Source organism: Erpetoichthys calabaricus, chromosome 12, assembly GCF_900747795.2.
Source record: "Erpetoichthys calabaricus chromosome 12, fErpCal1.3, whole genome shotgun sequence".
NCBI classification, from domain to species: Eukaryota; Metazoa; Chordata; class Cladistia; order Polypteriformes; family Polypteridae; genus Erpetoichthys; species Erpetoichthys calabaricus.
In genome coordinates this window covers 40,013,834-40,029,764 of record NC_041405.2, presented here as the reverse complement: position 1 = coordinate 40,029,764, position 15,931 = coordinate 40,013,834, and the positions used below count along the sequence as shown (strand labels likewise).

The following is a 15,931-nucleotide window of genomic DNA, read 5'->3' as shown; positions in this document are numbered from 1 at the left end:
AATATATGTACTTAGTTCTTGCTTAGACGTTATAACTACAGACTCAACTGGAATGTGTAATCAAAAAGATGACTAATGAATAGTTATGTAATTAACAAAAATTCAGAAAACTATTAAAAACTGACAAAAGTACACTATAAAGTATCTATCTATCTATCTATCTATCTATCTATCTATCTATCTATCTATCTATCTATCTATCTAAAGTACAGATACAGTATAGCTGTCTATCACCATTAGTTGTACTATCATCTACATTATCTCAGTATTGAGAATTAAGTATTTTAAAGCTAAAGCAAAATTAACTCAAAAAATGTAAGGTTTTTAAGACAAATTCCTATAAATAGTGCTTATGACCATACACGAAAAATAGCAAAACAGGAAAAGGTGTAAGTAGTATATACAGGTGCTGGTCATAAAATTAGAATATCATGACAAAGTTGATTTATTTCAGTAATTCCATTCAAAAAGTGAAACTTGTATATTAGATTCATTCATTACACACAGACTGATGTATTTCAAATGTTTATTTCTTTTAATGTTGATGATTATAACTGACAACTAATGAAAGTCCCAAATTCAGTATCTCAGAAAATTAGAATATCAATTAAGACCAATGCAAAAAAAGGAATTTTAGAAATGTTGGCCAACTGAAAGGTATGAACATGAAAAGTATGAGCATGTACAGCACTCAATATTTAGTTGGGGCTCCTTTGGCCTGGATTACTGCAGCAATGCGGCGTGGCATGGAGTCGATCAGTCTGTGGCACTGCTCAGGTGTTATGAGAGCCCATGTTGCTCTGATAGTGGCCTTCAGCTCTTCTGAATTGTTGGGTCTGGCGTATTGCATCTTCCTCTTCACAATACGCCATAGATTTTCTATGGGGTTAAGGTCAGGCGAGTTTGCTGGCCAATCAAGAACAGGGATACCATGGTCCTTAAACCAGGTACTGGTAGCTTTGGCACTGTGTGCAGGTGCCAGGTCCTGTTGGAAAATTAAATCTGCATCTCCATAAAGTCCGTCAGCAGCAGGAAGCATGAAGTGCTCTAAAACTTCCTGGTAGACAGCTGCGTTGACCTTGGACCTCAGAAAACACAATGGACCAACACCAGCAGATGACATGGCACCCCAAACCATCACTGACTGTGGAAACTTTACACTGGACCTCATGCAACGTGGATTCTGTGCCTCTCCTCTCTTCCTCCAGACTCTGGGACCTTGATTTCCAAAGGAAATGCAAAATTTACTTTCATCAGAGAACATAACTTTGGACCACTCAGCAGCAGTCCAGTCCTTTTCGTCTTTAGCCCAGGCGAGACGCTTCTGACGCTGTCTCTTGTTCAAGAGTGGCTTGACACAAGGAATGCGACAGCTGAAACCGATGTCTTGTATACGCCTGTGCGTTGTGGTTCTTGAAGCAGTGACTCCAGCTGTAGTCCACTCTTTGTGAATCTCCCCCACATTTTTGAATGGGTTTTGTTTCACAATCCTCTCCAGGGTGCGGTTATCCCTATTGCTTGTACACTTTTTTCTACCACATCTTGTCCTTCCCTTCGCCTCTCTATTAATGTGCTTGGACACAGAGCTCTGTGAACAGCCAGCCTCTTTAGCAATGACCTTTTGTGTCTTGCCCTCCTTGTGCAAGGTGTCACTGGTCGTCTTTTGGACAACTGTCAAGTCAGCAGTCTTCCCCATGATTGTGTAGCCTACAGAACTAGACTGAGAGACCATTTAAAGGCTTTTGCAGGTGTTTTGAGTTAATTAGCTGATTAGAGTGTGGCACCAGGTGTCTTCAATATTGAACCTTTTCGCAATATTCTAATTTTCCGAGATACTGAATTTGGGACTTTCATTAGTTGTCAGTTATAATCATCAACATTAAAAGAAATAAACATTTGAAATACATCAGTCTGTGTGTAATGAATGAATCTAATATACAAGTTTCACTTTTTGAATGGAATTACTGAAATAAATCAACTTTGACATGATATTCTAATTTTATGACCAGCACCTGTACATTGTATAATGTGTTCACTAGTCATAATTTGTACAGGCCTTAATTTTCGAGTAATTAAATTGCCATGAGGATTATCAGTATTGCTTTAATTTAGTATTTAAAACTGTAACTTGTGTTTAGCTTTAGTAGTCCTGATAGCGTGTTCTGTAAACATTCTCAGATTATAGGCAATTCTAAACAAATTATTTTTCAAGAAAATGGTTATATGTATTAAAAAGTACATTATATTTATAACCTATAGCTTGTTTATCACAGTTAAACTTTAGAAAGAATATTAATTTTTCTAAAAAGAAAAAAATAATACCTGTATTTTACTTTTTGGTGATGATCATCTGACAGGTAACTGCTCTCCACAATAAAATGCCCACAACTGATTCGCTTACCACAAGAGTCAATGATGGCTTTACATCTAGAAATGAAAACATAAGCAGCAATTATACTTTAAAAATCTTCTGTGAAATACCCTAGTTAAAACCAAACTCATCATTCTGTATTTAGAAGGCACTTTTACCAAAAACTTACTGCCAAAGAGGCTAAACTGGACATGGACAAAAATCGCACAATAAACAAATACTGTAATGAACAATATGTTGTAATAGTTGGCGGCAGCAAATTTTGAGGCATGCCTTTTGTTGAGTGGCACTGCACAGTATGGTAGTGTGTGGCCTGCAGGCTTTGGACACCACTTAGTTAAAGAACCAGAACAAAGACAGTGATAACGAGAGCTTCACTTACACTGTTACTGTTTATTGCGGACTGAAAGCATTGGAGCTGCTGTACTGAAATCTGTTGCTGCATTTTGCCTAACCTGATAGAGATGAAGTACATGACACGTGGTGTGACTATGTGGAATATTATTTTAATAACCAGTAACTGCACATTGCACGATAGCATGCAGTGAATACACTTGCCTTGAGCATTCATAGTTTTCATACTCTTTCTCTGTACGTTTAGCATTTGTTTGCTCAGAGGTTGATGCACTTGCTGCTTCCTGAGCAGCTCTTCTTCTCTCCACCCTAGCGACCTGCTTCTTCTCTTATTTCGTCAGCATCTTTTTGCATTAACACTGATTAAGTCAGTGTTTGTGTGGCAATTACTTAGTAAGTTTTCCTTAATTTTTCACTTAAGCTGGCACTTAAGTCTTCAATCTGCCTCAAGAATGATTTAGGATATGAAGAGGTAGGGGAAGCGATGGCGAAGGTGGTAGGGAATGAAAACAGCGCCGTATGCATGTGCCGCACGGCCACCCTGCTGGCCGCTGCTGAGAGTTGACTTGACAATAAGATAAAATAAAAATAAAAAGAGGAATAACCTTGGGAGGTCAATCATCACCCTGAAAGCGGATAGTAGATGTCACGTAGTATATGTGTACCAAATTTCAGGTCAATAGTTCAAACAGTTTGCGAGCCACAGGTGATTTAAAATCTTGGGCAGACAACTGAATAGTCATGGTAGTGTATTATATAAGAAGATAACGTTAAGAAACAAAGTCATTAACCTACTGAATTTTAATTCAAAAAAGGCGATATTTTTGGGTCTGAAAAGCATAAGCTTGGTACTGAGGACTTTCTTTTGGCTGGATCTGCTGCAGGCATCATCATGTGACGAGGTACAGCAAAAAACACTGTAAAGCAGCTAGATTTGGAGCAAGAAACAGCACCAGAGGTCTCTGATCCAAAGAATCTCTACAGATTACAGTGCAGAAACAAAATATGGATTTTCATTTTTTGCAGTTGCCTAAAACAACATGGCTCGAAGCCACTGTAACTGGAACAGCTGCCAGCCCACTGAGGAATATCAGCAATATTCTTAAAACAACTCAGATAAACTTGCTAGATCAGATAAGAGTGACGTAATGTCACACTGGCCCAAACTACATCAAATTAATAACACTAAGTTGTTTGCAGCCGAGCTGACAAGAGTTTGACAGATAAGTACTAACATGGTCAGATGATACTAGCTGCACCAGATCACCCAATACACAACCCCATTGCAGGTATCAAACAAGAAATACTCATTACTGAGCTGAGCTTAGCCATCATGTAGACGGACAGACGACCGACCGACCCAAACCCACTCACTCACTCACTCTATTAATCCCCAAGGGGAAATTCACAAACTCCTCCAGCAGCAGCATACTGATAAAAAAAAAATATTAATTAAAGAGCAATAGAAGCACAGTACAATCTGTCACTGAAGCTGCTCCTCTGTCTGGAGATGATACTGTTCAGTGGATGCAGTGGGTTCTCCATGCTCAGCGCCTGTTGCTCCGCCACAGATGTCAAACTGTCCAGCTCTGTGCCTACAGTAGAGCCTGCCTTTCTCACCAGTTTGTCCAGGAATGAGGCATCCCTCTTCTTAATGCTGCCTCCCCAACACACCACCGCGTAGAAGAGGGCGCTCGCCACAACTGTCTGATAGAACATCTGCAGCATCTTATTGCAGATGTTGAAGGACGCCAGCCATCTAAGGAAGTATAGTCGGCTCTGTCCTCCCTTGCACAGAGCACCAGTATTGGCAGTCCAGTCTGATTTATCATCCAGTTGCACTCCCAGGTATTTATAGGTCTGCACCCTCTGCACACAGTCACCTCTGAAAATCACGGGCTCCGGGAGGGGCCTGGGCCTCCTAAAATCCACCACCAGCTCTTTGGTTTTGTTGGTGTTCAGGTGTAGGTTGTTTGAGTCGCACCATTTAACAAAGTCCTTGATTAGGTTCCTATAGCATTTATAGATAGCATTTATAGATATAATGCTGCAAACAGCAGTAGGTTCTACATGTTAGAGCACTACAGAGTCCTAGATCCAAACGGAATACTTCTTTGGGGAAAAAAGAATGGGATTCTTTTATTATGCTTTTTGAACAGCAAGCATGCATTTAGAAAGGATGCCATTCAAAATGTGTATGAAATACTGTGGTGCATATACTATAGTAGGGCTTCAGAAATTTTCAGTATTGTGACTGCACTGCTTCATAAAAACAGCAGGAGCAGTGGAAACTTGAAATGGAGTATGAAGCATTTCAGCTTCCACCAGAAAAAAAACCCCAATGGGTTCAAATCTCGAACAAGGATCAGTAAGAATCCTTTACCACCCACAGAATTTAATTTCTATGCTGTTTAGGCTTCAATTAAGTTTAAACTCCTGTTTGTAGTAAAAAATAAAAATTGCCTTCTTTTGCAAAGCCAGTGCCTGCCTGTTGTCAGTATCTCTGCACAAGCATCCTATAATCCTAAACTAGGCAGACTAAATCTGCTTCTTGGCATATGTAGTGATAAATGTACTGTACATAACTATGACATCTACTCAGTTCTTGTCATATAATCAAACAGCTAGTGTCATAAATGTAAAAGAATGTGGCACTCCACATCATAGAGCCTGGATCGTTCAGATGTTTTGTAAGCAGGTGAACATCAGCAACACATTCAAGGTGGTATTTATATCATTGTTACTTTAAATCTCAGAAATAACAAAATAATTATCAGCGAATTCCACTCTCTGATCACTATTCGGCTCATTGTCTTTTTTTACAGCTTACCTCCTTATCCCATGAAGCAGTGCACCCTCCTCTTATTAGTCCCAAATTCTACCTTTCAGAAATAATAACTGATCACTAAAACATACAAAATGTTTTTAAGATAATATATCGTATGAAAAATGTTACTGAGAAGAGAACTATTAAAAACAATTATGTATAGTAGTTTTTCTCTTTATTATAGTATATGTGTTATGGCTTATTATACTTAATAAAGGGAAACAGTTTAGTTTTTTTTTTTTTTTGGAACATTTTGTTCATTTCATTAAAATCAAATAACATTCCATACAAGCAAAAAAGTCTAATTTAAAAGTAAAATTACACCAGTTTAGAAGGGAGAGTAGTGAGTAGGGCTGTGTTCTATACTGATAAAGGACAAGTACTGAAAAAACCTTAATTTTAAAAAGGTACAGTAACAGCATTTTAGGATTTTTGATACTTGAATTAAATGTCACCTTTCCTTTCAATTCCCTCCTCTGTTCGTTTCTCGATACATGTTATTGTAGATGATGAAAAACATTCCCTTTGCGGACTTAACAAAACAAAATCACAATCTGCAATGCAAAAGAGGATTTACGAGGGAAACACACAATCCCACATTGCTTCAATGCAATTGGGAATTTAATGTCTATCAAGAAGGAAGTGGTACGTAGTGCAGTGCACTATTGTTTAATGCACCAGGGACGCTGGTACTCATCACCAAATTGAAGAGAGAGAGAGAGGTTAGGAGCACGCACTGATACAGCGCATTGCTGCATCCACCACATGACAAACCAACTCACCACACAAGTTCAGATGGAGTGGAAAAGTGTGAGGTTTTTTATGGTGGCTGGAGTGCCAATTCTGCCACCAACCTCCAAGTTTTTTTTCCCCTGCAGGTTGAAGGGCGTGCATGCAGGGCTGGATGCAGATTAATGTCATACCCAGGACAGAGCAATTGCAGGTTAAGGGGACTTGCATTTAAATTAAATTTGATATAAACAGCAACCATACCTTCTCTTCAGTTCTGCCTATCCTTCCTGAAAAATACTTAACCCTCTATGTTATACTCATCTCCATTCTTCCTATTTAGTTAAGTTTCTGTTATTGCTATAATATCACATTTATGCTCAGTTACATACAGCTCACTCACTTTATTTTTGATACTTCTAGCATTAAGGCAAGCTATTTTTAACGTGTTACTCATTTTACATTGCATTTAAACTTTGGGCTAGAATTTACGCTACTATGCATTTTTACACTACTGTTTGTTCCTTCATGAACACTCCCCTGTCCAACCCACCCCCCATTCCCAAGTTGAAACAATCCTTCACTATCCACTATTCACTAACCTGCTTAACCTCCCCCAGCATACTGGTGCCCCTCTGGTTCAGATATAACCAGGTCCCATCTGTTCCAAAAGGACCTCACATAAACCTATACCCTTCTACCCTACAACAAGATTTGAGCCACGTGTTAAGCCTTCTAATCTCCTCAGTTTTACCTGATCTGACATGTGGCACAGGCAGAACTTTGGAGATGTCTACCTACAGTAGTCAGTTATGTTCCTCAGCCTGGCACCCAACTCTTTAAATTTGGAATACAGTACTGACAGACTACCCATATATATGTCATTAGTTCCATCATGGACAATGACAACTGCATTCCAACCCCGCTCTTACCAAGAGCCTATCAACTCTTCCAAGGAGTCTAAAGAGGTCTCCCACCTGTGCACCCAGAAGGCAACACACCATGTGAGACCCAGTCTCTGGAGCTAACCTGCACTTTACTCTCCCAAATATCACTACCCCTCTGTTTCTGCGAACTGGTTTTAAGGTGGCTCATTTGGGCTCCTCATGCCTGCTTCCACCTCAGAGTCAGCAGAGACACCATCCAGCTCCACAAAGACCTGAAAATAATTTGACATTTCTAATTCTGGCGATGACCACAACCTACCTATCTCTAACTTCCTGGTCTGGAGTCTCCTCTCACATCAACTTAGGGGTAAACACCATCTGTCTAAAGTACATCTGGGCCAGATCCACCCTCTCTACAATAATACAGGCCAGCCAACTCCTCCTCCAGTTCAGTTAACCAGAGTTCAAGGTTATGGATCTGCTGGCATTGCCTGCAGATGGAGGCCACATATAAGAATGACTCCTCCAAGCAATCCTCTAAAAAGTCCAACATTCAAAAGAAATTGCAATGCACTGGCCTCATTACTAAAATTTGACTTAGGATTACTAAAAGTGTTCAACTTTTTTATTAAAAATAAATTATTTAAGTTAAATGAAAAAAAAAACAAATTAAGCCAAAAAAAAATAAAAAATAGACTAAAGAACTGCTGCAGATATTTTACTCTTTCTGGCCTCTTAAGCTTCTGTAATACTCTCCACCTCGACTACCTGCTGTTGCCTTTCTATGAGGTTAACTTTACTTTTTTCTGTCTGTTCTACAAACTTTGTGCCAATCTTATTCCTTACTTACAAGCTCTCTAATCACACAGTTTGTATTCCTTTGTATTAATTAACCCTTATGTTGTCACCCTATAAGGCCAGGTTTATACTTCACGCGACGCATACTCCAGCGGACGCTCCTGCTATGCAAGCGTTTTACTGTTTATACTTGCGCGCGTACTTTACGTAAATATGAAAGATTCCACCAGGTGGCAGTGCGAGATATTATCACGGTGAGAACAGGTTCAGCTTCTCTGTGTTGTGAATTGCCTGGAACACCCATTAAATTCCGATGACACTTTACCGCAATATCTCTGAAAAGGATGTTTAATTATTAAATCCATCAATCCAGGGATGTGTACATTCCAGCAAGCATTGGGCACGAGGCAGAAACAATCACTAGACAGGACATCAGCTTATTGCAAGGTGAATACAAGCACTCACATACACTAGCGTCATTTTAGTGTCACCAAATCTGCATATCTTTGGAAGGAAACAAGAGCACACTGTGAAAACCCAGCAGGAAAACATGTAAACTCCAGGCAGAGAATATCAGCAATGTGACTCCATGCGAGACAGCAGAGCTTCCACTCCGCCACCGTGTCACCCCCATGTGTGAAATTATTAACAGTGTTCATTATTTTAACGAAATTAACGATTTATCTGAAAAATGTAACATACATACTTTAATGCATTCCATCATGAAGGTGATATCAAGTATAAATCTAAGGATTCTAAATGTGCAGAGATTTGGAATATCATACATTTAATATGTTCTGTGTGGTGATTTATTGCTCTTTGCCGCTGCTGTCAGGTCAGGAGGAAGCTCCAGGGAAAAAAAAAGATGGCACAAAAGATGGTATGTGAGACTTTTAAAATGTATTGTGTCATTACGATTGGGAATATGTGACTTTTGAATATAAAAGCACCACAAATACATCTGTATGTCGGCATTTTGCTTCACTACATTGAACCATTCATCAAACATCGAAGCGTGCACATTGATCCCATAGGATCCGCATAGCGACTTTCTGTCACATATAGATAGTAAACAGAGACTCTGACGTCACATTCCAACTTTTATCACACTGCGCCCCCTGACGTTTTGCTGGTACTACAACTCACGTACGTGTTGTATTAATTTCTGAGGACCTGCTCAGAGAATGCGTCAAATGAACACTGGGAACGTGTGGCAGCCATGATGCGGGCATGTACACGTTCTGAGCGTGAAGTACTATGAAAGACTCACTGTGTATCTGCTGGTACTTCATTTCTCATTATTTTGTCTGCTCCTACAACTGTTTGTGCCTGATCGGCGCCGTAATGCTAACAAGCCTGTCTATGTAATGCAGAGCCCTTCTCTTTACTGCTTTAATGTCAGCCACCTAGCTGTATTTAAAATTAATGCTTTCTTACTTAGGATATGTGTCCCCTCGCTTTTCTACTAGCGTTAACACTTAAGTGCTATATGGTACTCCATCCAATTATTCTTTATATGCCTTTTTTCCCATTATAGAATCGCTGTTATTGTTTCATTTAACTATTCGTTGCTACAGCAGCAGATATTTCCCACACAGAGATGCCAGTGTCAGCTATTGCTGCTTACTGCTCTGCCTCGCCGACGGTAGTCTGAAAACAACTAACAAGAATATGTACAAGTAACTTTTCCAATTGCTCTTTTAAACACATAGCTGTTTTTTCCTCCTGTGCAGGCGAAAAAAAAAACATTTTAAAGGGGGAAAAAAAATTCCAGCACAGCTCCTTAACTGCAACCAAAAAGGAAACATTTTGGGAGCAAAATATATAATTTAATTAACTTCCATACCTCAGAACACAAAACTTAGCAGCTTCTCTTCCACTTACAAGAATAATGTCAGCACTTCAGTACGTCTTAGTCTACAATATCTTGACATTTGAAATTGCATTGTAAAGTGAAGTTTTTTTAATTTAAAAATAACTCTCGTTTATTGCAGTTTACAATGGAGCTTTAGAGTACATGGTCCATAGATGATAAACAGAGCCTTAAAATATACCAAATATATCCTCTTTAACAACAGAATCCCTGAAGCCTACAAAAAAACATGTAATGCCGGGCTAACTTAAATTCCCTCGCACCTCCTCGTCAGCGTCTTTTGTTTTGCAAATGTATCGATCAGCACTGGCAGCCTGCTATCCCATCCCCCACCGACACAGCTTTAGTTATACACCAAGTTCTGCAAGCTCAAGTCTGTTTATCTAGGTGTGAGGTGCCTTGAATTGTATAGGGTAAATAACATATCGTTATTTGGAACACATACATTTCATGTGTGTTCCATGTCTATAACGATCTGTGTAAATGTAGATCATCTGTTCTAGTTGTGTGTTCAACTAATAATTGGCAAAATGCCGACATGAAATTTATAATGTGTGAAGACTGAAGTCCAAATATCAAATAAACACTTTTAAAAAAGACACAGATGACACAAAACAAGTTTCCTTTTTTTCTAGAATTTAACCAAAGTATAAGAAATTGGGACAGGGTACGACACACGCGCGCACACACACACACACGCGCGCACACACACACACACACACACACACACACACACACCTGCTTGGTTGGTGCAGAGGCAAGAACTGCTTGTCTCCAAGTCAAGAGGTTTCAGGTTCAATTCCGAGTCCTTCATGCATTAACTGTTTTGAGTAGAGAGTGGCTATTATTATCACTATTATAGAATAAAAACAAACATTTGATTCATTTGAGTCTTAACAGATGGTGTAAATTTATGGTACTTGTAAAAGTTAGCGTTTTGTTTTATTATCCACTTTTATTCTCTCAGTCACGTTTACACTCCACCTGATCTGACACTGTTAGTTTTCAAATAAAGACGTACTATAACAGAGGTGAACTCGGATGAGAGTTCTACATCGAAGAAAGAGAACAGATGCCCTCCCTGCGAGAAATGTCTACTCACACATAAGAACAACACAGCTGTACCAGGCGTAAAGGCGAAAGATGTCACCATTTGGACGCAGCAAGAGGTTGGGAGTCATCATGCCAGTGAATCACATTCGTGCAGAATGGAGTAAAATCCAAGAATTGCCACATAAAGATAGAATGACTTTCTAAAATCTAAAGGTTTATACTTTAGTTGTCTCAAACAGGTGCACCTTTGAAAGAACTGTAAAGAACAAATGAAATGTCAGGTGTGCCCTTTACAGAACCCAGACACCCTGCATATCAAAAAAGAAGATGGAGCAACATCCAGTAAGGCAAAACCCACTAAGGAGGAAACTGAGAAGGGCATCTGTGCTCTTACTAGGACTGGAGAAGAATATGTAGTGTATGTGTTAAGGTAAAGGTTAAAGTAAAGTCTAAGAAGAGTGAAAGGTATGTAGAAACATATGCCTTTATAGACCCTGATAGTACAATAACAATTTGTACTTACAATCTTCAGAGACAGTTAAACCTTCATGGAAGAAGGACAACTGAAGTATTAATAAAACGTATGAGTAATTATGACGATGATTCAAAAATGCTAACCAAATGTTCAATTCTATCCGATTTGCAAGTCTGTGGTTTCAAAGAGCATATATTGATTTGCCAAAAGTCTGTATGCAGGTCTCTATTCCAGTGGCCTGAGGAAACATTCCACAAAAAGAAGACACTGGGAAACGGGCATATCTTGAGAAGGTATGTCTACCATTCATAGATTCTAAAGTTGATCATTTGTAGGTATCACCAACCCCTAGGTCTTCGAGCTGTTGCAAATCACTCCTAGCAGAGGAGGTGGACCTCATACTGTGAAGGCTACACTTGGATCGATGGTCGGTGGGCCATACAAGGAAACAGATGACTTTGCAAAGCACAGTGGTAAGCTACCTAAACATTCAATCAATCGTGTGTCAATAACAGAAACAGAAGAAATGTTGCACCAACAGTACAATTCAGACTTTCCAGAGTGCAACTGTGAAGAGAAAGGAGAAATGTTGCAGAAGGACATCAAGTTCATGCACATACCCCTCAGAATCTACAAGACTGGCAAGGTGGCAACAACTGTTTAAATCTGCCTTTAAAAGATTAAACACTTAAAATGCCAAGCAATTGCTGTTGTAAAACAGCATGCTATTGGGCTCAAAAGAAAACTATGCAAAAATTCAGGTTTCCACAAAGACTATAAAACTTTCATGAGAGACATTATTGAGAAGGGTTACGCTGTAAAGGTACTCAAAGAAAGCCTGAATTATAATGAAGGCAGGGTGTTACACATTCCACATCATGGTGTGCATAATTCAACAAAAAATAAGATTTGAGTAGTCTTTGATTGTACATCCACCTACCAGGGGCTTTCACTTAAAGAACAACTACTGAAAGGTGCCGACTTAACGAACATACTCACTGGTGTCTTAACAAGATTTAGAGAAGAATGGCAGACAATTAAATGAATGTTCTACCAAGTTAAAGTTCCAGATAAAGACACTTTTTGAGGTGACCTGAAGATAATTTAAGTAAACAGTACATCTTTCTGGTGCTACGTCTTCAACCAGTTGTGCTCCTTATGTGAAGCTGCAATAGATACATTTCTTGAGGAAGCTATTCACAATCCTGTGCTCTATAATTACTGCGTAGAAGACTGCTTAAAGTCAGTAGCAATAGAGGAACAAGCAATAAAGTTGGCAAAAGTTCTGCGAACCCTGTGCTTCAGAGGGGGACTCCACCTAACCAAGTGGCTGATTAACAACAGAGCTGTTTTATTGTCTATTCCTCAAGAACACAGGGCTCTTGAACAAAAGAATTTAGACTTGAGCCATAGCTTGCTCAAAACAGAATGTGCCCTAAGCATCCAGTGGTGTAATGAAATGGACAATTTCAAATTACAGATAAAGTTACAAGACAAGCCAGCTACAAGGCGCATTATTCTATCTGTTGTTAGCTCAGTTGATGATCCCCTTATATATCTAGCACCCGCTAATACTGATGCAAAGCTTATCTTGAGAGACTTGTGTAAAGAGAAATATGGATGGGAAGAAGAAGTGCAAGACAAGCACGTTCAGAAATGGAAAACTGGATGGATGGCTTAGTTATTAGAAAATTACTATATAGACAGATGCCTCAAACCAACATGATTTGGAACCATAAAGTCAACACTAGTGCACCATTTTGCAGATGCCAGTGAAGATGGATATGGCACTGTCACATATGTTCTCTTGAATAATGAAGACAAAAAATATTGTTCACATTTAATGGGGAAGTCAAGAGTAGCACCACTGAAGCATGTCACAATTCCAAGACTGGAGCTAACAGTGGCTGTTATAGCAGTCAAAATTGACAAGATGCTAAAAGGTAAACTTCAAATACCCTACAAGAATCTACATTTTGGACTGACAGCACCACGGTGTTAAAGTACATCTCAAAAGAAAACACTTGATTCAAGACCTTTGTTGCCAAAGGAATCTCAGTGATCAGAGATTATTTATGACCTTCATAGCTGAAGTATGTCACATCTGCCCTAAATCCAGATGATCTACCATAAAGAGGGCTAAGCATAGACAGCTTCCTTAAAAGCACAACATGGACACAAGGACCAATTTTCTTGTTAATGCCAGAAAATAAGTGGCCAAAACGACCAGAACAAATGAATGATTTACTTTCTGAAGATTATCCAGAAATTAAACTCTGTGCAGTTAACATGACAAGTGTAAAAAAAAAAGTTCACAGAACCTGTAAATAAACTCATCCCCTCAGAATGGTTGCACTTAAAAGAAAACTGTGGTATGGTTTCTAGTGATTAAAGACGTACTGCTGAACTTGAAAGAAAAACATTACAATTTGAAGTAATGCAATCAGAAAGTAAACCAGAAGAAGACATGGCTAAAGCTGAAACAGAGCTTACCTGTGTCAGTCAACTACAAGAATTGCTTTAAGAATTAAAAGCTTTAAAGAAAAAATCTCCAGTAAAAAAAGAACAGTCAAGTCTTTATACTTGACCCAGTCACACAAGATGGAATATTCAGTGTTGGAGGAAGACTCAACAAAGCTGCAATGCCAGAAGAAGTTAGGTATCCTGCAATTCTCCACAAACATTCACACATTGCTTCTCTTATATTGCAGCAGTATAATCTAGACCTATTTATTAGGCATAGGCTGGGGCACCTAAGGACAGAGTTCACCTAGATATTCTTGGGCTCCTTTCCTTATCACGGTCGGGCAACATATACAGTACATTCTCATCATAATGGAAATGCCTCCACCCAGTTCATAATCTAGGAAGAGGCATTTCCAATAGAAAGGCAGGTAGCTAAATAACTGCAAAAAGGCACATTTTGGAAATCCTCTTGAGATGCAAATTGATCAAGGATGACATTTTGAGAGTGCTGTTTTTGCTGAGGCATATTGTTAATTGCAAATTACCAAACCTTCTTACCATTCCTCACTAAATGACCAATTGAACCATACCCTCTTATAGACTTAGATTAAAAGAATTGGGATGAATATCTTCGTATGCTCACTTCAAGTCTATTGTATTACTGCTCATTCTACCACTGGCTTTTCTCTTAACCGACTCATATTAGAAAGGGCTGTTCATGATATTTGGTTGAGAATTGAAGGCACTACCCAAGAGAAAGAATATTTTTAGTTTTCGAAGAAACTTACACTAGAGCCATTTACAAGCTCATGATGCATCTCAAAAGCAATTGTGTGGCACCTAAATTACACAAAAGTAGTTTTAGAATATATGAGCAGCAAAATGTTGGGGACTTTATGACAAAGTCAGAGAAATGAGTCACTAAAAGGTTACAGTCCAAAATTTCAGGGACCTTAACAAGGACCTGAAGTTACTGAGTGGAAAGCATAGCATGTATCTTTTACTATATATACTTTGTACAGGTAAAAATATATATAAACTGAACTGATTAAACTTTACTGTGTTTTTAATAAAAGCCTTGGATTTTTGGAAAAGTCAAAAACACCTGAAACCTGGCCCTTACTGTGGCGTGCCATGTCCACACACAATTAAAAAAATCTCTAAATGAAAAAGGCATTATCACATTTTTTTACTGTAGGTATTGCTGAAGGTATGGTAATAAAAGTTCTCAGGACAACCTTTGAGAGTGAGCAAACTCACTGACACTCACTGATATCAATTAATCCAAAAATACATGGGGAAAATGTGTAGAACCTGACGCTTTGAAGCAAGAATTACAGCTCTGTGCTACTATTCTGAGTGTGCTAAAACTGATACTGCAGAACTGGTCTTTGGTTTCATAGTTTGTTTGCTGGCTGGGAATTTCTTATTATTGGTAAATGAACAAATGAAAAATTTGAACAAAAAAGGTGTCCCCAGTAGCCCTCCCCATGGACTTATATAAGTTAACTAATGAGGAAACACACAAAACTTAGTTGTCCACAAAGCCCCACCACATCCCACAATTCCCTCCTTAAAGAAATTGCTGCAATAATTTTGCAAAACTAGTAACAGAGAGCTAAATTTACATATGACATATTGGACAACTTTACACTATATGTGTTTTTTAATGCATATTACTACTTTCTTCAACTTTACATGCCACTTAAAAATTAACTGAACCTGCTTAATTTGCAACTTAGATATTGATATTAACCTTACAAAAACATTAACTGACCATTCACTATGAAAGGAGGACCACATGGTTTACATTTTTTAGCCCCAACTTGAAAGTCTCATTTCATTCTAAAAAATGGAAACCAAACGGAGTACCTGACTATTTATGTGAACATCTATTCTATAATATAGCACGAGACTGATTTTGAAAACCGCTCCTGCTCCTTTTTAGAAGTTTAACTTCCTCCTCTATAATCAACCTTAGTCCGACGTACACTGCTAAAATTATGTTCCACATTACAAAATATTAGATTGGGTAAAGATTCAATGACCTGTGAACTCTTAATTGTGACTTGATTATTAGAGATTATTAAGTCTTGGC

At 38.6% G+C, this 15,931-nt stretch overlaps 2 protein-coding genes across 2 annotated transcripts in view; both read right to left on the bottom strand.

Annotated features, from left to right (window-relative positions):
- chm (CHM Rab escort protein) overlaps positions 1 to 15,931 on the bottom strand; it is a 201,925-nt gene that overhangs the window by 72,239 nt on the left and 113,755 nt on the right. Inside the window, exon 10 of the mRNA XM_051935363.1 lies at positions 2,323 to 2,427. Within this exon, the coding sequence (XP_051791323.1) occupies positions 2,323 to 2,427 (105 nt within the window). The remainder of the gene's footprint in view (positions 1 to 2,322; positions 2,428 to 15,931) is intronic.
- Positions 1 to 15,931, bottom strand: part of tmlhe (trimethyllysine hydroxylase, epsilon) — a 294,616-nt gene that overhangs the window by 253,858 nt on the left and 24,827 nt on the right. The gene's annotated exons all lie outside the window — the stretch shown is intronic.